The sequence below is a fragment of the Pseudorca crassidens genome, chromosome 18 (genome assembly GCF_039906515.1).
Source record: "Pseudorca crassidens isolate mPseCra1 chromosome 18, mPseCra1.hap1, whole genome shotgun sequence".
Lineage (NCBI taxonomy): Eukaryota > Metazoa > Chordata > Mammalia > Artiodactyla > Delphinidae > Pseudorca > Pseudorca crassidens.
In genome coordinates, this window is record NC_090313.1 from 76,456,138 (window position 1) to 76,478,437 (window position 22,300).

The 22,300-nt window shown below is 46.0% G+C and overlaps 1 protein-coding gene across 2 annotated transcripts in view; it reads right to left on the reverse strand.

Annotated features, from left to right (window-relative positions):
• ATP8A2 (ATPase phospholipid transporting 8A2) overlaps nucleotides 1-22,300 on the reverse strand; it is a 526,913-nt gene that overhangs the window by 135,423 nt on the left and 369,190 nt on the right. For both annotated transcript variants that reach the window (XM_067713702.1, XM_067713701.1), the window contains exons 28-30: nucleotides 18,936-19,010; nucleotides 12,042-12,164; nucleotides 10,001-10,079 (exon numbers count right to left, since the gene is read on the reverse strand). In XM_067713702.1, the coding sequence (XP_067569803.1) occupies nucleotides 10,001-10,079; nucleotides 12,042-12,164; nucleotides 18,936-19,010 (277 nt within the window). The remainder of the gene's footprint in view (nucleotides 1-10,000; nucleotides 10,080-12,041; nucleotides 12,165-18,935; nucleotides 19,011-22,300) is intronic.

The window sequence follows — 22,300 nt, forward strand, 5'->3', positions numbered from 1 at the left end:
CTGACAAATTACTTCTTCCCACTTTGTTTAATCTTAACAGTACTGTTAGGATTCCACCATTCCACTCAGGAAAACAACTTTCCTGTGGTTTAGCTGCTTTCATTTTAGTTGGATATTTAAAATCTCAAGTGATTTTTTTTTTTTGATAGGAGAAAAAGAACCCCCAAGCCAAGATGAGTAATTGGGTCCCCAAGCCAGCCTTCAGAACAACACTTATCCACCATCTATGTAAACGATAGGAAGATTACTGCAGACAAAGCAGCATGGGGTGGTACAGTGGGATGTTTGGGAGGAAGGGGGCAGAGAGGGGGAAAGGACAGTTCAGGCACAAAAGGACGCACGGCCCGCCTAGACGCACGGAGGTGGACTCCTGCCCTGCTGGAGTAGAACCTTGAGATGCACGGGGCGGGCGGGGTGTGGGATAGGAGCGCTACAGTGGCCAGAATGGTGAGGCCAGCACGGGCCAGACCACACCAGGTTCTAAAAAAGGTCCCTGTAAAAGAGATCCACCAAACGTGCAGGTGGAGACAGGTGATCTCACCAGAACTTTGTTAACCGGCAGGATGCTGAGCATTTCCCAACGGAAACCTCGCGCTAGCGCACGAAGGCTCAGCAGAGCTAGGGCAGAGGGAAGGAGAATCCGGCTGCCTGTTGCGTCGGCAACGCCGGCGTTTCACTGAACCGTGTGAGATCAGCCAGGCCTTGGCAGGCGGAGGATCACATCCACCCAGGTGAGAGCTGAAACGTTGCTGGACCAAAAGTCCAGGGAAGGAGTTCCACAGAGTAAAGAACCTGAACGAGCGAGAAGGTTTCCCAACTGCTTTGTCGGATAAAGGACTGAGTCACATTTAGAATGACCAGCTGTGGCCACGTGTGGTGTAAAACCTAATCTAATGATGGTGCCGACCCTATACATCGAAAGTATTATTACAAAATACCAGAGCTAGAAGCCGCATCCTGGGAGCCAGTCATTCTCTTAGAAGCCGACACAATGCCTTGGCTTCAGGACCCTCAGACCCAGCCTGTTCGTCCAGACTTACATTATTTGCAAAATCTGGTTGGATCCAGGGACTGACATGATGTAGGTTTAGCCAAATGAGGTTTAGAAACGCAGACACTAAAACAGACTGTTGTGAACAATGGGGACAAACCCACACGAACCCTCGCGTGAGTAGTGATGACCCCAAACGCTGCATGCAAAAAGCTCTCTGAAAATATCTGTTGGAAAACCCACGGTTTGTAACAAAAGTATGTCTCGTTTTCTAAACAGAATGATAAAGGAACTTACCTCAGATGCTTCCAGAGGGCTAGGCTGATGACATCTTATAAGGATGCCATTTCAATTAAATGCTCATTAAACACATTACATCATGGCCCAGCTAAACCACAAAAATGTATTCCGAAAGGGCTCTGACAAAAAGCAAAATATGAAACTAAGTTATAGCATAGTGCTGTGCAGCCAGAGAGGACAGGGTTTAATAATCAGGAAAACAGATGGGGTGAACGTATGTGTGTGTTTTTAGTGCAGTAAAAATCCGTGGAGTGCCTGGATTCCAAATCACAGGTAGGGCTTCCCTGGTGGCGCAGGGGTTAAGAATCCGCCTCCAAGGCGGGGGCCAGGGGTTTGAGCCCCGGGCCGGGAAGATCCCACATGCCGCGGAGCAAGTAAGCCCGTGCGCCACAACTACTGAGCCTGCGCCCTAGAGCCCGCGAGCCACGACTACTGAGCCCACGCACCACAACTACCGAAGCCCGTGCGCCTAGAGCCCGTGCTCCGCAACAAGAGAAGCCACCGCAATGAGAAGCCCGCGCACCGCAACGAAGAGTAGCCCCCGCTCGCGGCAACCAGAGGAAAGCCCACGGGCAGCAACAAAGACCCAACACAGCCAAAAATTTAAAAAATTTAAAAAAATAAAAAACTTTATGTTAAAAAAAAAAAAATCACAGGTATCTCACTCACATAGGACTCCGTCAGAAGAATTAGGGGAGGTGGCGCCATTCCCTCCACGTCAGGACACCTGCCAAGAATCCTGGCTGCAGAGCAGATACCAAGTTCCTCCTGTTTCCCTTCTCCCACCCTTTTTGCTTCTAGAAGCTTCAGCAGCACTCGTTCAGAGCAGGCCTGATTCCAGCATATTAATCCGGCTCTCCATTCCCCCCGTCTCACCCTTGGGGCCTCTTCAGACTCCAGAGGCTCAGAGGAGGTATGATGCCAACCAGCTACTATTAGATGAATATCAAGAGTGCAAACGTCTTCCAAGTTTCAAGTAGCTAATTTCCAAATAAGCTTAGACTTAATCCCGCTCCAATGTCTGTACTGTCTGTACTACAACTGAAACAATTCTTTCTGCTTCCAACGCTATGTATTCACAAAGAGAAACGTTACTTTTTCCTTTCTTGGTAAAGAGCGGTATAAGCTATTGGAAAGAGTTTCTAAAAGGTAGAGTTTATACAAGTGTTAGTGATTATAATTACATTCATAACCAGCACTGGGTTAAGTTCCTGGTTATATAAGCCTTTTGCTGGATTTTCTCCTCTTTACTGACATTTCTGCTGGATAAAGTTAAGGGTATGAAACTCAGATTTCAATCTCTTTTTTCACTCTTGTTTACTAAAAATAGACTTGAAAAAGGAAGTAAAAATGATGGAAAGTGCACTCGATCACCTGCCAATGTCAAACAGCCACCTCGTAGGCACGGACTCTTTTTTTATTCCCGGGAGCATAGTCTAACGACATTCCGCAGCTCTTCGTACCTAGGTGGGGCCCCAGGACTAGCTCTTGCCAATCAGACGTGAGCAGAAGTGATGGATCGCTTCCTGCCAGAGGAGGTTGAGAGCAAGCAGTCCTTCTCCTGCTCTCTCCCATCCCCACGCGAAGGCTGAGGGTGAACTCAGGGGCCCCGCACAGATGGAGCGCCACTGTATTGAGAATAACTAGGGCTTGTTTCAATCAGGTGTCGAAAGACACACAGACGTGGACGTGACGATCGTGAAGGAAGGAGTTTATACTCACGGATCCCTAGAAACAGGACGCATGGGGTGTCAGGCAGGGCCAAGGGAAAGCACCAGGGTCAGTCAGGAGGCAGGAGGGGAGAGCATGGCCCAGAGCCTCTAGTGGGGTTTTCACGGGACAAAATGGACTGAAGCAGGGTAGGTACACTGTTTAAGCTCAGGATTGGATAGTGTGAATTATTTCAACAGTCTCTGGGTTTTAGGTCGATCCCTAGTTATGTGGTACCTGGCCCGGGGGTGATTTAGGGCAGGGGATATTGGCCTGGTGTGAGAGAGTGAGGTACAGAGATGGCTGGGGGTGTGGGAGGCGGAATGGGTGGCTGGGAAGCAAAGGCGTGCTTGTGGGACAGTTGTTTGCTCTCCCTAGGAATTAGCCAACCCTGGGAGCACAGTCTCTCCAGGATCATGGGCCCAACTATCAGGGCATCACAAATGCAGAAAATAAGAACATACAGTCAACACACCCATGTACAATGCACTTCTCCGTTTGATCGGTACACGAGGCAGAACTAAGCCTTTACCGGACTACGGCCCTGATATTTGGGGGCTGCTTGTTGTAGCAGCTATTCCCACCTTAATACACCTCGATTCAACTTCCCCATAGAAGCTACGTGGGTGAAATCTGGGAACTCTGACTCACGCTTCTTACAGCATTACATCAAACCCAACTGTTTACAATATATGTAGCTCAGAGTTTATTAAGAGAGACACTGAAACGTAAGAGACATTTGAGTGCATGAAAGCCACGGCCCTTCTGCCCCATTCTGTGTTTCCAAACGACAGTGCTGTAGGCACATGAGGCGGACTTGACGTTACTAGTTCACCGTGTTTAAGGGTAACCAGAACAGAAGAAGACATTCTGAATTTGGAAACTGGGTTTTGAATGTACTCCAGTGACCGGGTTAGCAACTAGTGATTTAGATCTCTACGCTAGCTATAGTTTCATTTGTATAATTCCAAGAAGCTTCTAGAGTGTTCTGTCCTTCTCGTTTTTAGAGAGCAAGTCCCATTCACTTCATGTATACGCTTCAGGATTCTGTGACTGTTCATACTACCCTGTCCTCTCAGTGGCTTTCCCAGATGCAGAGGCCACGTGGAGTTACTACTCCCCTCTTCTGTCCCACTTAGCATTGAATGCGCGTCCCTGGATCGCCTTCATTTACCTTGTATCTTACAATGGGTATACAGTATGGTCACTGACTTTGCAACGGGAAGAAAACACCGGCTCTTGTTTCCCGTACCTTCCTTTAAAATGCTTTAAAATATAGTATTTTACGGGTAAGTTTTGTGACAGAAGAGCAGACTCTCCTACAACCAGGCAGACTAGGGAAGCACTCATGGATACAACGTCAGATCCTTCCAGTTCTACCTCCTAAGCAGCCCTCAGATCCATCCTCTTCTCTGACACGGTCACGACACAAGACCACACGACAGCCAACCAGCCGGACGCCGACAATCATCTCGGCCGGTGTGGTCCCACCAAAGTTCATCAGATACGTGGTTCTCTGCTTATAACCCATCAGTGGCTCCCAGTAAACTCACACTACAAAAGGCTCGCTTGTCCCGACAGGCTGGAAATGGTCTGACTCCTTGGTCTCCATCCTTTATCGTCCCTTGCTCCCCAATCCTCCAGCCACAGGGGTCTTCTCTGACTGGGAGTCACACCCTCTCACCCCATGCTCTTTCCCGTAACCTGAAACCCCTCCCCCCTCCTCTTTTCCGAGCTTGTTCCTGTTCATCCTTCAACTATGCTGTCACATCCTCTGGGGGGCAATCCTTAAAGCTGGAACCAGGTGAGTGGTCCTTGGTATGCACTCCATTTGACCTTGACTGTCCTCTCTTTTTGTTCAGTCCTGCCTTGTCCAGTGTAAGCTCCACGAGGGCAGGGAACTTGCCTGTTATGTGCACTACCATCTACCAATACTGACCTGCACAGAGGACACACTCACTTATCTTTTCTTTTTCAATGAATGAGTCATTGATTTTAAGAAGTTGCAATCTCGGGGAACAACGGCAGTCATGCCCCAACTCAGCTGAACGTGAAACCGACATGATGTAAAATAACCAAGTTTACAGTAATAGGCATAGGTCATAAATAATTCAAGCTTAAATGACCCAATAATGGCACAGGCAGAGAGAAGTACCCTACATCTCATTTTATGCATGTGCACTATTATTTGTTTATAAAACATGCCTCGTCTTACAGTAGCACATTTACCAAAAAGTATAAAATAGCCTTCTCCAAGAATGTTCAGAGACCCTGTTGCTTAATTAGGGCCAATAATTATCCACATGGTATTGCAAAGTATCCACAGGGTAGTTCTTCTTCTAGAAAGAGGAGGGAATGGTTTCCAGAGTGTGCACTGTGAGGAGTCAAGAACAATTCTTTTTCGGGAATTTTTCTCTGCTGGTAAGTATATTCCCATCACCTCCCTCTTAAATTTCATCAAGAAAAATCTGAAAATTTCCTTTTTTTAAATCAAAACGGATTTTACGTCCTTTTGCCAATAACCACATTCCACTTCAAGGATGGTTGCTCAAATATGCAGACTGGATACACCCATGGAAAGCCCGAGTGTGGCCTGACACCGAGGTCTGGATGAATTTCGGTCCCTGCAAAGGTGATGTCTCTGGTTTTAACCTAAAATCATGTTTCAGATCAAAGGGTGGGAGCTACAGGCCAGCCGTGGCCGTGAGCGTAAGGTTGTGATGGTTGGAAGAAATCTGATTTATGGAATTGCTGGAGTGGAAAAATGTATTTGGAAGCTTGAAATGAATCGTCACCAACTCCACCAGCCAAGGAACGCTTTGAAAATTCTATCCAAAACCACGCAAAAATAAGCAAGGCAAAATTCTTGGAAGCTTCCTAAGGAATGAACAACAGGCTCACACCTTCTTAGAAACGTTTCTTCCCAACCATGATGCTGGGAAGTGACCAGCACTGCATGTACCTAAGCCTGTCTCCATGGAGACCGGAGAGGATTGCCCGGTAAAATCCACCATCTTCACGACACAGTCCACAGAGCATGAAACAATGGAACAAAGCTACTCTGCAGCCCTCAGCCCCTGGTCAAGCAAAGCCCCTCAGGGCTCAGAGTGTGGCACGTGTCTGATGGACAATTTCCAGCAGGACTTGACGCTGGAGTGGGGCCCAAAGGCACTGTTCTGTGAGATCAGGGTCCCCATACTCTGAAAGTGCCCCAGTTTGTCTCAAACTGCTGTCACGCTTCTTTGGGAGAAGGGTGACTGCATCCTTCTAAGGGGCGATTCAAAGTGTAACAGGAGCGCATTTGTATTGAGGACAATCAGCACGTAAGTGATCGGATCAGCTGCCGTATCCCGGCTCTCCTCAAACTTGCAAGCTTCCTTGATTTTCACCTCTGACTTCCGTCTGCCCCCCCCTCCCCGAAGAAACAAACACACAAAACCCACGCTCTTGCCAGACCTTATGTATTTCTCCACACGGCTGTCTTATCTTCCTCAGAGGCAAGTCCCATGGTGTAACTCTCCTACCTTAAACCCTTCACTAAAAGAAGTCCCCATGTGTATTTTGGTGATCTGACTGTCACCTAACACCCAGAATGCTCGACTAGGGACGCTGCTGCAGACCCAGAGCGGATGCTGGAGATGTGTGCAGACGTGTTCTGATTCACAGTTGCACAAGGATGGGGAAAAGGGTGACTGACGGTGGGCGGGTTCACCGACCAGGGCCAGGGATGCTCAGTGTCTGGAAACGCTCACCAGAGGCTGAACAAGGTCCCGACCCCCACCCCCCGACCCCCACCCCATTGGGAGCCACTGCCCACGGGCTCTCCCAGCTCCTCGGCAGCACCAGCCCTGTGTGCTCGTGGTCCCAGCCAGGAATGCTTCTTCTCCCCGCCTTTACCCATACCTCCCGGCCCTACTGGATCATCCCCTATTCATCTTTTAAGAACTCAAGTGTCACTTCCTTGGAGAAGATGCTTCCTTGACCCGCTAGACTAGGCTGTGTCCCGGTATTACAAGCTCGTCCTGCAGCCTGTAGGACGCAGCACACTGGCCATGAAGCAATTATGTGTGTGATTCCTGATGGCCAGCTCTGACCTTATGGAAGCCCCCGGAGACCAAGACATGCTCTTATGTCCACCGCACCCTCGGTGCCTGGCACGTCATAGGTCTGCAGTAATTTTGCTGATCAAGTTCTTCTCTAAACATGCTCCCTCCTCTCTAAACACATTCCCAGTCCCTGGGTCTGACCCTCCTTGGGCTCCCCTGGATCAGGAAACCTAACTAGGATTCTTGCCACCAGCTCGCCTTCTACCATTCACCTTAACGAGATACGATGGATTCATTTTCCCCAAATTGCTCTGATCACAATACTTGCCTTGATCTAAACTCTACTGACTGTTCACTGCCTCCAAAGCAAGTCCCGATTTCTCAACATCGCATTCCAAGCCCTCGGCAATCCGGCTTTCACCTGCCTTCTCCCACTTTGCCCTGCCTTCCACCCCGGAAGGGATGACCTTCTCAAGCTCTCCACATCTGTCTAGAACCGCTCTCCTTCGTTTGCCTCTTCCTCTAACCCTGCACATCTCCCTTTGCCTGGACTTTCAGGCTAAGGCTACACATCATCTCCTCGAACGAGCCATGAATCATCCCACCTGGAAGGCGTCTCTCTCAGCCCTCTACAGTCCGAGAGCACTTTACCTGTATTTTACTTGAGAATGATTTTCCACCTCGCGAGAGAACTACCTGCTAACTTACCAGACGGCAAACTCCTTGAAGGGTGAGACCCGCATTGATTCAATTACCCACCACCCTCAGAATCTACCACAGTGTCTCAGACATAAGGATCACATGAATGAACAGCGCTAAGGAACAATAATCATTTCGCTGTCTATTAATAGTGAGAATTTAGAAATTCATCCTAAAATAGTCATTCCACTTGTTAGAGGACATCAACTAGTGACCAAGAACACCAACCGGCCTCCGGTTGTTCTTTGCTAAATACGCTTAATGTTTGCTATTTATTTCACCTTCAACAGTTTCCCTCAAAAGGTTACTGTTGGGCTTCCCTGGTGGCGCAGTGGCTGAGAGTCTGCCTGCCGATGCAGGGGACACGGGTTCGTGCCCCGGTCCGGGAGGATCCCACATGCCGCGGAGCGGCTGGGCCCGTGAGCCATGGCCGCTGAGCCTGTGCTCCGCAACGGGAGAGGCCACGGCAGTGAGAGGCCCGCGTACCGCAAAAAAAAAAAAAAAAAAGGTTACTGTTTACAACACAACCAAAAGAAAACCTCTGTGCTGAAGGCATATGATGAAATAATGATGGTGATGATGATTTTAAAGATGGGGAAAAAAATCATTCTTTCGGCTGCTTGGCCAATTGCTAATCTGAGGGAAGCAGGTAAGGGTGATAGAAACCGACTTGAAATTCACCTGGTGATATCTCTTAGGTAAATTAGTAACCGTTTGGAGTCTATCCCCTTTCAAATACAGACCATGTTAGGAGAACGAATGGATTTACAGGATGGAATCTAGGTGAACAATAATGATCCCAACATAAACTACAAACCACAATCTCAAAGCACATATTCATGACTCGGGATCAGAAACCATCGTCTTTGCTGAAAACAGGCCCTGCTTGCTCCTTCTGAAGCAGGCGAGTAAATGACCATCGCGCCAAACTTCTGTGAGTCCAAAGGCAAGCACCGCACGTTTAGGGACAAAGTCTATGCCGAGATAAGAGGGTGGGGGGCCTGTCTCTTCCTAAGGACGAAAGGTTGGGCTCCTGGCCGAGAGGACACCTGCCAAACCTGTTCTTGTGCTCACGAGACACACAAGACACACTACCTCCCATCCCCAGCCCAGCCTGATACAATGACGGCTGCTTTATCACCAGACTGTCAGAGCTTCTAAAACAAACCACAGTCAACACTCTTATATTTGTGAGCCCTTACTCACAAAACCATTTCAAAAGAAATTAAATCTACTATTAGTGAAGATGAACCACAGGAAAGCTTTATCATTCAAAGAGAACGATTCCACTAGAATGCCCCTTTGGGGGTGGGGCCGGAAGCAGAAAATTGTATTTTCTGATTTAGAGACTTAGGGACCCTTGAAGGAAAAGGGCATCGGATGAAACTGAGAGAAAAGGTCACAGGGTATATAACACACTTGTTGGGCATGCATTTGACAGGTTAAAGCACATCAGTAAGGATGAATCATGTCCATCTGAAACACAGAAAAACACTGACAGAAACAAAGAAGCTTGGAAACTTCCTATTTGTTGGTTCTCTATACAATGAAAGGCCTTGTCTAGTCAACATTTGGAGTGATTTTCCCCAGGGGTATTATTATGATTTGAGGGGTAAAAAGTAGCATTCTTGTGACACATTTTCACTTTTTGAGACTAAAAGGTATGTCTCTTTAAGAGGTCACATTGTGGATGTATTAAGAAGTATGAACAAATACACCCCTCCTTCAGCTTAGGGAAGACTGAAACCAACAGGGAGAATCAGTCCTCCAGCAAGCTTTAAACGTTTGCTTGAAAAGCGTACGTCAAGGAAAGGAGACTTTCGGAAAACTGGGCATAAGATAAAACTCTCACGAGATTTGAGTTATTTGGCATAGAGGTACGTCAGGCTTGGAAAACGAAAGCCCAAGTACTTAACAGAAAATTTCAAATTGGTGCACAAGAGGCATCGATGTTTCATTATAGGACAGTGCTTTTCTTCAAGATCCTTGACTCAAATGGTTATTAAAAATAAAGTTTAGAATTCCTAGCATTTAAACTCTCCAGGCAACTGGAAAGAAAATGGGTTCTCCGAGCCAGAATGGGTGAAACCTACAAGCTAGTAATAAGCCCATCAGATGTTTCCTATGTTTTTCTTTTGAAATTTGTTCCTGTGATCTCTGGGTCTGCAGAACTGGGGAAGAAAATTGTGAACAACTGGCGCTGAGGGGCTGCAAAGCTACCTGCTGAGACTTGGATCTCGAAGCCATTACCTACCGTGCTCCAGCGCTTTCATGGGAAACCAGAAGAGGATGAGGGAGTGGACCAAGGCGTTGATGCAGTGACCCCAGAAAACCTAAGGGAAAACAAACCAGGGGAGTCAGGAGCTGCCCACACTCTTGAACTCTGTGTAGCTCAACAAGCCCCTCATTGTCAGGGATGCTGGCTGCGATGCCCAGCTCCAGAAGGCGAAAAAAACCCCAATATTTTACATACAGATGACTGGGCTATCTCCAGATGATATTACTCTAGTACAAAGACCTAAAGAGATATTCCCGTATAAACAGGACAACATACAATCTACCCACATCCAAAAAATAAATGACGATGCATTTCCTTTAGAACGGAAAGAAAGACCACATTTTACAGTCATCCAGAGAAAGGGTATTGGGTCAAACTGTTAATTAAGAGACTGAAGCCATACTTCTGAAAGCATGAAAAACATTTAAAATGTAAATTCCTACACAGCACGCTCACTCTTTCGTTTCACCCCTTAAAATCCCTCCCATACAGTTTTTCAGTTTTTAGGATTTAGATGAATATCATACACGTTTAAAAATTCTCTTTAACACCTGAAAGGTCAAACAAAAGAACACGAAGTTTAGTTTCTTCTAACTTATAGTTTCATAAATGCATTTCATTCATCTTTTTAACTCTGAGATGACAGAATTACTAAAGCCAGATTGAATTGATTTAAAAATCTACAAATTGTTCTGGGAATTGTCATATATATATAGTTGGATCTTAAGTAGTGATGGGACAACAGAAAATAATGAGAAATTGTAAGACAGTGGGATTTTCCTATTTTAAATGCTCATTTTTTTCCTATCTTCTCCCTGCTCTCTGTATGCCCCCTGTCCCCCCACCTCCAGATCTTCAAAATGCTTGCAGGTCAGTCTCCAAGCATCCTCAGTTCGGCTCCCTTTCCAATGGGTCCCCCCCCCCCACCTCTCTCCTTACGTGGCCTTTGAATTCAAACTCTGTTGTAACGATTTATGTGAACAATGTGGAATAAACAGGCCATATTTCCCACTGACAGAGCCACGGTGAACAAGGACCGATATAATTAGTCAGCCCCGTCTCCTTGTGCATGGAACACACTAGAACCAGCAGTATCCCCTTGTGTTTTTTCCAGATGTGGACATGCCTGTTACACTTTCCCAAACAGGAGGCAGCCCTGAAGGAAGACAAGCACGACACCTGGCTCAAAACGAAGCCTTCAGAGACTGCTCTCTACCGAGGACGCCCGTGGCATCCTCCCTAAAGCCTTGGTTGGTGTCCACGCAGGCTAATCACACACAACCGGCACATGGTGTCTTAACTGAGCTGGGCATCGAGCCTCTGTTCCAGCCTCCAACTCCCCTCCTGCACAAACACTGGAGACGGAAACACGGCGATGCAGGCACGTGGGCATCTTTGCCTCCCAACCCAGCCGGGTACCTACTTCCCCTTCCAGCCGGGGGCCCTCACCTCTGCCCTCCTAGCTGTGGCCGGCGGGTCAGTGACACACCAGACTCCTTAGCTGCTCCTGATGGCGGGACCCCTGTAACACCTAAGCCAGGCTCATCTCAGGACTGCCTACTCCATGTCTGTCTAGATGTTTTCTCTTTCCTGGTCCACCAGACTGAAAATAATACCCACGCCTGACTCGATTCCTGTGTTCACCTCTGGCCAACTTTCCTCACTGGCTAAAGGGACATTTTCCTGTCCCTGAGAACCAGGCAGTGGCGGAGGGAGGGCCGTGCCAGGCGACAGGGCTCCATGGGGTGGGGGATGATTGGATCCTACAGGTCCTGGGGCGTGCGGGCCGCCGGCCACATGGTCGTGGGGCCACATAGGGAAGAAGAAGGCGTTACTGAACAGGAAGGGACGGCCGCTTCCTTCCCGATGTGGCAGCTTGAATTCACTGTGCTTCAGATACCGGGAGAGACCCGGGGCCTCACCTCCCTTCAGACGCCCCCTCTGAGCAGGTACCAGCGCTGAGGGACAGGACACAGCACCTGTGCCTTCTGAGGGGCCCTGTGCATGCGTGGCTTACCTTGGTGTTGAAGCCCTCGGCGTTCTGGGTGATCTTGTAGAGTTGCGGGAACCTCAGCATGCTCTCCTGGCTACAGGACCTCTCAAAGATGCCCAGAGTGAAGGGGGGCAGCGCCGTGAAAATCTGCGTAGACAACAGTGCGCCATCACCAGAGGCCCTTCCGCTCACACGGTTCTGGTGGTTCAGGTCTACGCGATGATGACTTAGCTCTCGACTGAGTCCAAACCTGAGGTTCAGTGATTCACGACTCCCCGGACACCCTCCCGACAAACAAACGAAAAGACCATTTTAAACTGTTGCCTAATCAGCACCAAATGAATATACTGAACGCAAAAACGACATCCTAAGTATCTGATTAGCCAAGAAGTCTGTTCCAGGAACAAGTGCCCTCCTCTGTAGACGAGCTGTGACTTAGAATCCTACCGTGGTGAGCTCTGTGCAGCGCGGCAGTGTTTTCCTGTGAGTGCTGGGGTGCAACTTTCCATCCTGATTTCACACTCACATTTCAGGAAGCACTATGTACTTCACCCACTTATTCATTCGATGGACTTTTAAGGGGAATGCATGATGGGCCAGGTATTGTGAAAGAGAAAGAGAGATTTAGAAGCAGAAGGAGGAAGAGGCAAGGAAGCAGGTCCCTGACTGCTAGGAACTCCGTCTGCTGCAGAGCTGGGGACGGGGCAGCTGGCAACAGGCATAGAACAAACTTAAAACACAGCACTCTGCAAAATCACTCCTGGGGGAGAGGAGAGGGGGAGTCAAGGAAGGATGCTTGGACTAAACAGCTTCTGCCCTGTAAGGTACTGGACCTGCAGGATTTGGTGGGAGGGACGCAGAGGGAAGCACCCCCATGAAAGGAGCACCCGTCACAAAGCTCTGAGGCACAAACACGGATAGCACGTTTGTGGGGAAGCTCTAGGACGTTCAGGACGGCGGTTAGCTAGGGACACGGCACAAGACAAGGCTGGGATGGAGACAGAATGATCTCCCAGGATGACGAGCTCTTGGGCAGAGGGTACTTCCCTTTTTAAAAAAAAATAAAATTATTTATTTATTTTTGGCTGCGTTGGGTCTTCATTGCTGTGCGCAGGCTTTCTCTAGTTGTGACGAGCGGGGGCTACTCTTTGTTGCGGTGTGTGGGCTTCTCATTGCAGTGGCTTCACTTGTTGCGGAGCACGGGCTCTACACATGCAGGCTTCAATAGTTGCAGCACATGGGCTCAGTAGTTGTGGCACGTGGGCTCAGTAGTTGTGGCTCGCGGGCTCTAGAGCACAGGCTCAGTAGTTGTGGCACGTGGGCTCAGCAGTTGTGGCTCACGGGCTCCAGAGCGCAGGCTCCGTAGTTGTGGTGCACGGGCTTCGTTGCTCCGCGGCATGCGGGATCTTCCCAGACCAGGGCTCGAACCCATGTCCCCTGCATTGGCAGGCGGATTCTTAACCACCGCACCACCAGGGAAGTCCCTTGGACGGTGCTTCCTAAGACTGTTACCTTCACCTGTCCTCTATAGCGTGTGACATAGCTGAAGAAGAGGGTTGGTACAAGCACGTCATCCAGCCCAGGCGGTGCGGCAGACCCGAGGACCACCTTCTCCTCGGGTGTGTGCACGGGTCGCTCCCTACTCTGCATCAGCATCAAGCAAATCTGGACCCACGAGCCCAGCGAGCTCTCAGGGCCGTGGGAACTGGATGTGCGTCTCTACGAGAGTTCTGATTGCACGCCAGTTCCCGGGAGCCTGAACATCCGACCAGAGGAGTCAGCCTTTTCCAAGTCTGTTGGGATAGAGCAACTAGAGCTGCGGTGGGGTGTGGCCCATAAAACTCACCAGCAGCTCCATCTTCACCCGGGAGGGAGCGTAGAGGAAAACAGCCCTGGGCTGTCAATGTTCTAGATTTCAGGGAGAACAAGATCCAGAGCGGTGGCATTCACATCTCACAATAACAAACGCTAGAGCAGAGCACCCCACAGCATCTCAAAAGCTCTGCACACTCAGTATATGAACTCGCCCTCACTGTTTGGTTAAAGAAGCTATCTGCGTACTCTTTACACAGCCAGCTTTATTTTTTCTTTTCCTTTTTTCACTTACTTCCTCCTTCCTCCCACTTCAAATCCTCTCCCCCATCACACCCCCAGGCTAACCACCACCCAGCTTGTAGCATACCCCTTCCCCCTCTACACACACACTGCTCGGGATCATTATTTGTTTTACAGAAGCAAGACATCAAACACATTTTCTTCATCTTATTTTTCTCATTAAACAATACACCACGGGAAGTCCCCAAGTACCCTGGGTTTGACCCCGAAGCAGCCTTTTTCGTGCTCACATAATATTTCACAGTGTGGATGGATCATAGTTTTTCAACCATCACCTATGGACAGGCATTCATGTTATTTCTAGTTCTTCACTGCCACAAACATCATGTAATAAACACCTAGAACACATTGTAACATCTATCCTTTATCTTTTATTTCTATGCGAAAGGTTCCCAAAAGCAGGTCTGTAAGGGCAAAAAAATCCATGTATTTTAAACTTTAGAGGATGCTCCTTGCTGCTTTCAGAAAAGGTTCCCATTGTTTATCTCTCCCTTCAGAAAGGACAGCAATCTTCTCCCTGCTTCCCTGTCAGCAATGCTTGTTATATTCTATTTAATACTCTCCAGCTTGAAAAATTAGTATCAACCTAAGTTTTGACTCTTACTTTGAAAAAATGTTCATTTCCCTGGACCACCAACTTTAGCGCTAAGTTCCCTGACTTATTTGTCCAGTTCTCTGTCAGTATCACATTGACGTGGTTATGGTAGCTTTATAGTATAGTCAGATGTTCAGATAAGTCTACCTTTCTGATTGGTCTTTTTTGAACATGCTTTGCATATTTATTCTTAGATGCCTGTTAATTCCATTCATACCTTACTATCATTTTACGCAATTCCCTTCTCCCCCCACCCCCGAAACAATCATCCGCTGGGATTCTATATGGAATCACATAAATTTATATACTAATTTTGGAAGGGTTGATACTAAGTTTTTTATGATACTAAGTCTTCCCATACAAGGAAATAGTACGACTTTCCATTTGGTTAAATCTTGTTGCATATACTTAGGTAAGATTTGGGGTGTTTTTCATGGAAGTACTATAAAAATTGTTCCTATGAAATGTATAATTCTAATTGCTATTTTGAAAGGAATTACTATTCTCCTTGCATTTCTAAGCGCTCATTGTTAGAATTAAAAAACAAAAAAAGCTAGTGATTGCCAGGACGGAAAACAACTATGGGTTTTTATATATTTATTATGAATCTGGCCACCTTATCAAATTTTCTTATAATCCTAGTATTTCTTTACTGGTATGTTTTGGGTTTTTTAGATGTACAGTCATATATGAACATATTTAACATGGCCATTTTTGGTGCATATATTTGTATAAGCACAGAAATATTTCACTTTTTCCTAGTATTTGTAATAGTTATTTAATTTTCTTGGTAGTTGCTGAAAATTCCAAAACAATGCTGAATTATAGAGTGATGGCAGGAATCCCTGACTAATTTCTTATTTAAAATGAAATCATTTTAGCATTTTACCATTTACGGCAATATGCTGCTGGTTTTTTTAATAAACAGCCTGCCTTATAGTTAATTGACTTATTTCTTTCCTATATTATTTAGGGTCCTTATTTTGGAACGGGCAGCTGAATTGACTCAAAGACTTTTGCACCATCTACGGATGGGATCACATTTTTCTTTTTTTGGCTGATACAGTGATACTTAGAAACATTTAAAAGTTTTGAGCCTCCTGTATTCCTGAAATAAATCCTTTGTCAAATATTTTATTCTTTTGATTCATCGTTGAATTCTATTTGCTGATACCTTATTTACAATTTTTATATTTATGTTTATAAGTAAGACTGGCTCAGTTTTCTTCAAATTCTGCTGGCTTGAAAATTAAGGAGGAGATATTTTCTGAAACAGTGCTCAAAAGAGTTATCTCTTCACTAAAAAGTGGATAACATGTAGCTAACATCCATCTGATCATGGTAGCTTTTGTCACTGGTAGCCTCTTTAGTCTCATTCTGCTCATAACCTAAAATGATGTAGAAATTGGACTACGGATATAATGAGCATCTAATAGGATGGCATTGATTCACGACCTTGGGAGATGGAGGAGTTTCAATGCTATGTAATCTGCTCTGAGAATGAGACTGAGAAACGATGACTTTCTACTTTAGCTGGCTTGGGGAATCAAACATGAAGCGTTAAGTACCGAAAAGGAAAAAAGCAATACTGCTTGCAGAAAATGGCAACGGATATAAGTGATTCACTTTGTTATAAAGCAGAAACTAACACACCATTGTAAAGCAATTCTACTCTAATAAAGATGTTAAAAAAAAAAAAAGAAAATGGCAAGGGAGACTCCAGCCCAGAAGAGGGGTCAGTAGCAATGTCTCAGATGTCACAAACTGCGGAGGGACCTGGAGTGGAAGCAAAGGCTAAACAGAGGAGTAACCACAAAATTGGAATACGGGGTAGTAGGGCTTAGACAGTAGTACTGTATCCATGTTACACTGTATGATTTTGATCATTATACTGTGGTTATGGAAGAGAATGGTCCAGCTATGCACTAAAGGATGAACAGTATGGGCATTATGTCTTAACTGACTCCCAGCTGGCTCAGAAATATACGTGTTGGAGTGTATGTGCACACGAGCCTACGTAAGCACATGTGTGCGTGTCTTTAGAGAGACGCATGTGGTAGGCAAAATGCCAATAATTGATGAGTCTGGGTATACCGTTCTCTGTACTCTTTCTTGCAACTCTTCTCTAAGTTTCTATTTATTTCAAACAAAAGTTACCAAGACAATTGTTATGGGGGCAGACTTCCAAGTCCTCAAAAGCTTTGGTCCTTCCAGTGATTGACTGTGGAGGCCAATGACCCTCTGACCCCACTGGATCTGACTGTCCCAACTCTGCCACCGCTCCCTGGTGACCGTCTGCCACACTGGTACCGTGGACCCGTGGTCACAGGGCCATTTCACTTGGGAATTCACTTCTCTGCTGCCGTATCGTCCCTCATCTGGAGGATACAAAGGGGATAAAACATATCCCCAACCCTAGGGATCAGAGGTCATCGTGGGTCTTAAACTTTAATGTGGGTAACCACTGCTAGAAAGTTTTATTTAAATTTTTGTTTTGCTTCTCAGTACCTCTGAGAAACTCTTCGTTAAGTTAGGATGATGTTTGGGAAATCTGCATCTTCAGAGAAATCCTGGTGCTTCTCCTGCAAGTGGTCTGGGGACCATATCTTGACCACCATCATCCTATAGCCTATGGGCATCTGATGTGTAATAGCCACTCCATACGAGTTTGTTGGATGAATCTGAACTGCCCAAGACTGCAGGGTGCTAAGGAAAGAACCTAGCACTCCTGCCTGAGCATGAGAAGAGGGCTAAGATCCATTTATTGTGTAACCAGTGACATGTATTTCAGTCCTTAGCACTAAACATAGCCTCCTAGGTCCCAGCCTTCTAGTTACAAGTACGTATGTGGGCCTGGGTTGGCCACTCCCAACACTAAATCACTACGGAGCAGTCAGTATATTTCCCCCTAAACGGTCACATAACTTTAACCTACTCAAGACACTTTTAAGTCCTGCAAAGTTAACCATCTGTCCAAGGGGAGGCCCTGGAGCCCCTTTCCATGTGGTAGGGGGTCAGAGTAGCTTTTCAAGCATAGGTGATACGCGGCCATCAATTCAGCCCTGCTCTCATCACCTGTCAGTTTTGTCTTTGGGGGCATAATTATTAGCAACAAATGTACTAGTGTACTTTGCAGTGAGTAACACACTTACCATCTTCGGAATGCTGCCTAAACCCAAGATCTGAACATGGTTCAGCGGCATCTTAGTCTACACGTGTGACCCTCTGAACCCATCGAGCTCTACAGGGCTGAAGCAGCGTGTTGTATGCAGCATGTTATACATAACACCTAGCACAGCAGCTACTAAAAAAGGGTGTGTGTGGGGGGGAGGAGTCTGAGAATGGATGATTTGAATAGCCAGCCACGAATGTATATACAAATTGTAAATACTTACAGCACCACGATTTATCTCATTGTATGTCTGGTAACTTCCATCTATGTCTACCTATGATGGCTGCTTCAGAGTATAAACTCCCCCAGGGCAGAGAATGTCAGAGTTAGGGTCCAAAGCAGTGGTGAAAGTGCAACTCCAGAAATGTGGCGTACTCGGGTCTCTACAGCACCAAGCTATACCCCTTGCCAGTAAAAAAAGACTGAGTAGCTACACAGTCATCTTAGTCTATAGTTTATATTTATGTCTAGCTTTCGAATTCATTACAGTCGAGTAATGAAAACAGAGCTCTAAAATCATGAAAAATACCAAATAAGCTGATTACCATTCACCATGGGAGCTGGAAGTCAGAATTCATTATTTTAGCACTAACTGTGGGAGGAAACATTCTTCCACAAGGACAGATACGCTTTTAAGAAGGACAAAAAGGACACCAGGTTACACGTTGTATATTCGCATAGGTTTAAGAATTCAGAAATAAAATCATGGAGTGGAATGAGTTTAGACGTAGCTCAGAAATTTTTTTCTTGAGCTAAAAACATGGAAATGTTGCCCGGGCATTTAGTCAGGAGGTAACAAGGGTCTATTTTCAAGATATATGGGTTAATAATTTCATGGGGTTATTCAAGAATGATCTGCTATGATTGAAACCATGTGTGGAGAGTTTGGGCTTCTGCAGGATGTGGGGCAGCAACAAAGGCCCTAAAGATGTATTTGTGCTGCCTGCCACGGAGGCAGATGAGGGACTTAGATGCACTTCCCAGACACAAACAGTTTAGCTCTGCACGCCATCAGAGAGAAGTGGAGAATGCTTACCACGTTGTACAAGCCAATGCACCAACGTTCAAATAAAATCTGCCCAGAAAATCCATTAACGAAGGCGAACCAAAGCTGAAAGAGAAAAAAGTTCATGAAGTTTTGTATCAATATGGACCTAAATGCTTCCATTCACCGAAGGCGTGGTGGGGAATGTGGACCACCAGCTGGACACAGCTGCTGCGAGATAAAGCACCAGAGGATTGCAGCCGCGGCTCTTTCACAAAATACAGATTCCCAGTATCACAAATACCAATATTTTAACGAAAATTTAAGGCGTACACCGACTTTAAGAGGTAGCACGTACATATTTACAGAAAAGCAGTTTATGTTTAATTTACATCTAATATGTTTTGTGTCAACACTTTCTCAATACTGGAAGGGTCTCAACTTCATGTTCTTTCTCCTATAAAGTTGACTCGATAAATATGATTTATCTTTGTAGGACTTTCAAATAGATAAAAATAAATAAAAAACCACAGAAACTCCTCTGTTGGTCATGTGTGTTCTTAGCTCATAAAATACTGACCCTCCTTAATCAAATGTCCACCACCTCAGCAAAGGGCAACATGCTCAAATCATCTTTTGGAGTAACATGGGATGTATAAATAAATTAAGTACAGATTATATCTTCAAGTAGACCATAATTCTAATTGATTAGGCAAGACTGACATAAAAACAACTGCAGAGCAAAGTGCCAGGGACATGAACGACAAAAAAAAAAATTATCGGGACTTCCCTGGTGGTGCAGTGGTTAAGAATCTGCTGTCAATGCAGGGGGACACGGCTTCGAGCCCTGGTCCGGGAAGATCCCACATGCCGCGGAGCAACTAAGCCCGTGCGCCACAACTACCGAGCCCGTGTGCCACAGCTACTGAAGCCCGCGCGCCTAGAGCCTGTGCTCCGCAACAAGAGAAGCCAACACAATGAGAAGCCCGTGCACCGCAACTAGAGAAAGCCCGTGTGCAGCAACGAAGACCCAACACAGCCAAAAATAAATAAATTAAATAAATAAATTTATAAAAGAAAAAAAAATTATCTTAGAGAAGGAACCATTACCAGGTATAATTAGGAGAAGATATGGAGGTGGTGAGAGTGAAGCGGAAGATGGGCGAGCCATAAGGAGGCTGAATGGAAACCTGATTTAGAAAAAAGTAAATACAGAAATATGGGATACAAAACGCCGCTGTTTAAAATTCAGCTGCATTTATATGATACAGCAGGATCCCGGTGATGTGGGGTAGTCTTTAATGTACCCCATGCTAATCACAGAATCCACCTTAGTGGTGTAATAGCATGACAGACTGAATCCATTACTACAGTGGAAGGACTCTGGCAACACAGAACAGCCACCCCATAATCATCTGGGTTGAGATTAACTCTGCTACTGACATTTTACTAAGTCAGATTTTTCTAAGTCAGTTTCTTGGCTCCCCCAGACTAAGTTTCCTGAGCCAGGAATTGTTCCCAGATTTGCACAACTGTACCCAGTAGGATGCGCGGTACAAACAGGGACTCACTCACCATGTCCCAGTGGGATCGAACGAAATACCTCAATTCAACCGCCAGATAGAGTTTTCTTAGCACAGCTTTTCATCATCTCACTCCCTCATTCAAAGGACTACCAGGGATCCCTCCGAAATCTAGGATAAGCTTGCTGACCTTCAAAAACCCTTCCTCACTCCTATGTACTCTTCATGTCAACTACCTCCCCAGAGGTCCCCATGAGGCCTGGCTATTCTCAGTGAAGAAATACTGGTGGAGAACTAAGAATCAGAAGTTTGTGCTCTGTTCTGCACTCAGAATGCTGTTACCACACCTCTTCAAATATTAGCCATCCCCCAAACAACAATTTTATTTGCACGGCCTCCCTATCACATGAGGTCTCGGCAATCAGTACTCCAACCAAACTTTTAGTGCAATGACAGTCCAGGTCCACACCTGATTCAAGCATACTGACAAAGTGCTTCAAGGGTCTTAATCTAATTTTCCCAAGATTGTGTTATACTTTTCTATTCAAACAATACAGAGAACATTGATAAATATCTACTGAACACAACTATTTTATTGCTTAATTCAGTTAATGTAGTGCCTTTTGCTGAAGGTAGAGTAGTACTATTTTTACTGTCCTCCCCTCCCTAATATCAACAGAAAGCAGGAAAACAATTGAAAATAGAGAAGTTATTTTCAAGGAAATTATGCGATAGCCTTAATTAAAACTACAAATGACATAGAATAGAGGCTGAAAAATATGATGAAGTAGGATCAAATCAAGGGAGGATGTCAATAAAAGACAAAACCTTCCGAGGGAAAAGGTTTCCAACAAAGAGGTGGAACCACCCCAGAAAGAGCTGAATCAGCACTTATTCAGAGGGTGAGATACAGAGGTAGGTATGCGTCATGGCTGAGGTCCCTGGTCCAATTCAACACAGCAGGCAAACCGCAGTTCAAGGGCAATGCGCACACAGATGCCTTTTCCCCCCAGAGGTGACTGAGGAGAATGGCAGGGCACAGGACTGAGCAAAGAGCGCAATCAACTCAGCTGATACCAATCGAGGCAAAGTGAAAAGAAAGAAATGCAACTTCACCTAACAGGAAACCTGTGATGCACAGAGATTCCCTGTGAGGCATGCAGGTCTCCGACTCACCTGAGGAGAAGAAATGGTGGCGAGGGAGGTGGTCATTACTACAGAGTGACAGGTGACCAGTGCGGAAGAGACAGACACTGATGAGAAAGCGTTCTGAAAAAACTGTGAAGCCCCCTCCCCTAGACATCATCAAAAAATAACAAAGAAAAAATACAAACAGAAGAATGTGACATATAAATAAATGATAATAATATGAAACAATCTCCACAGAAAGAACCAGGTCAAAGCACAGAAAAATATTTTGAATGCTCCTGACGAGGCGAAAAGAGCTGAAGAATATGTGGTCTTTCACTGAAACAAGAGCTAAAATGAGATGTGTAAGATATCAAAGAAGGAAACAGATAAGGAAAGGTCGATGTGACAGATTAAGGCCATGGAAATAAAACCCAGAATGGACACTGCTGAAAGCAGTCAGGGTAGGGTAGGGCAGGCTCGAGAAAACTGAGCAATGAACAAAAGTTAACACTGAATTTAAGAGAAACTGACTGCTTTCCAAAGATAACAACAACAACAAAAACCCCAAAAGGTGTACCTTAAAAAAAAAACACAAAGGAGAGGGCTTCCCTGGTGGCACAGTGGTTGGGAGTCCGCCTGCCAATGCAGGGGACACGGGTTCGAGCCCTGGTCCGGGAGGACCCCACACGCCACAGAGCAGCTAAGCCCATGCGCCACAGCTGCTGAGCCCGCACTCTGGAGTCCGTGAGCCACAACTACTGA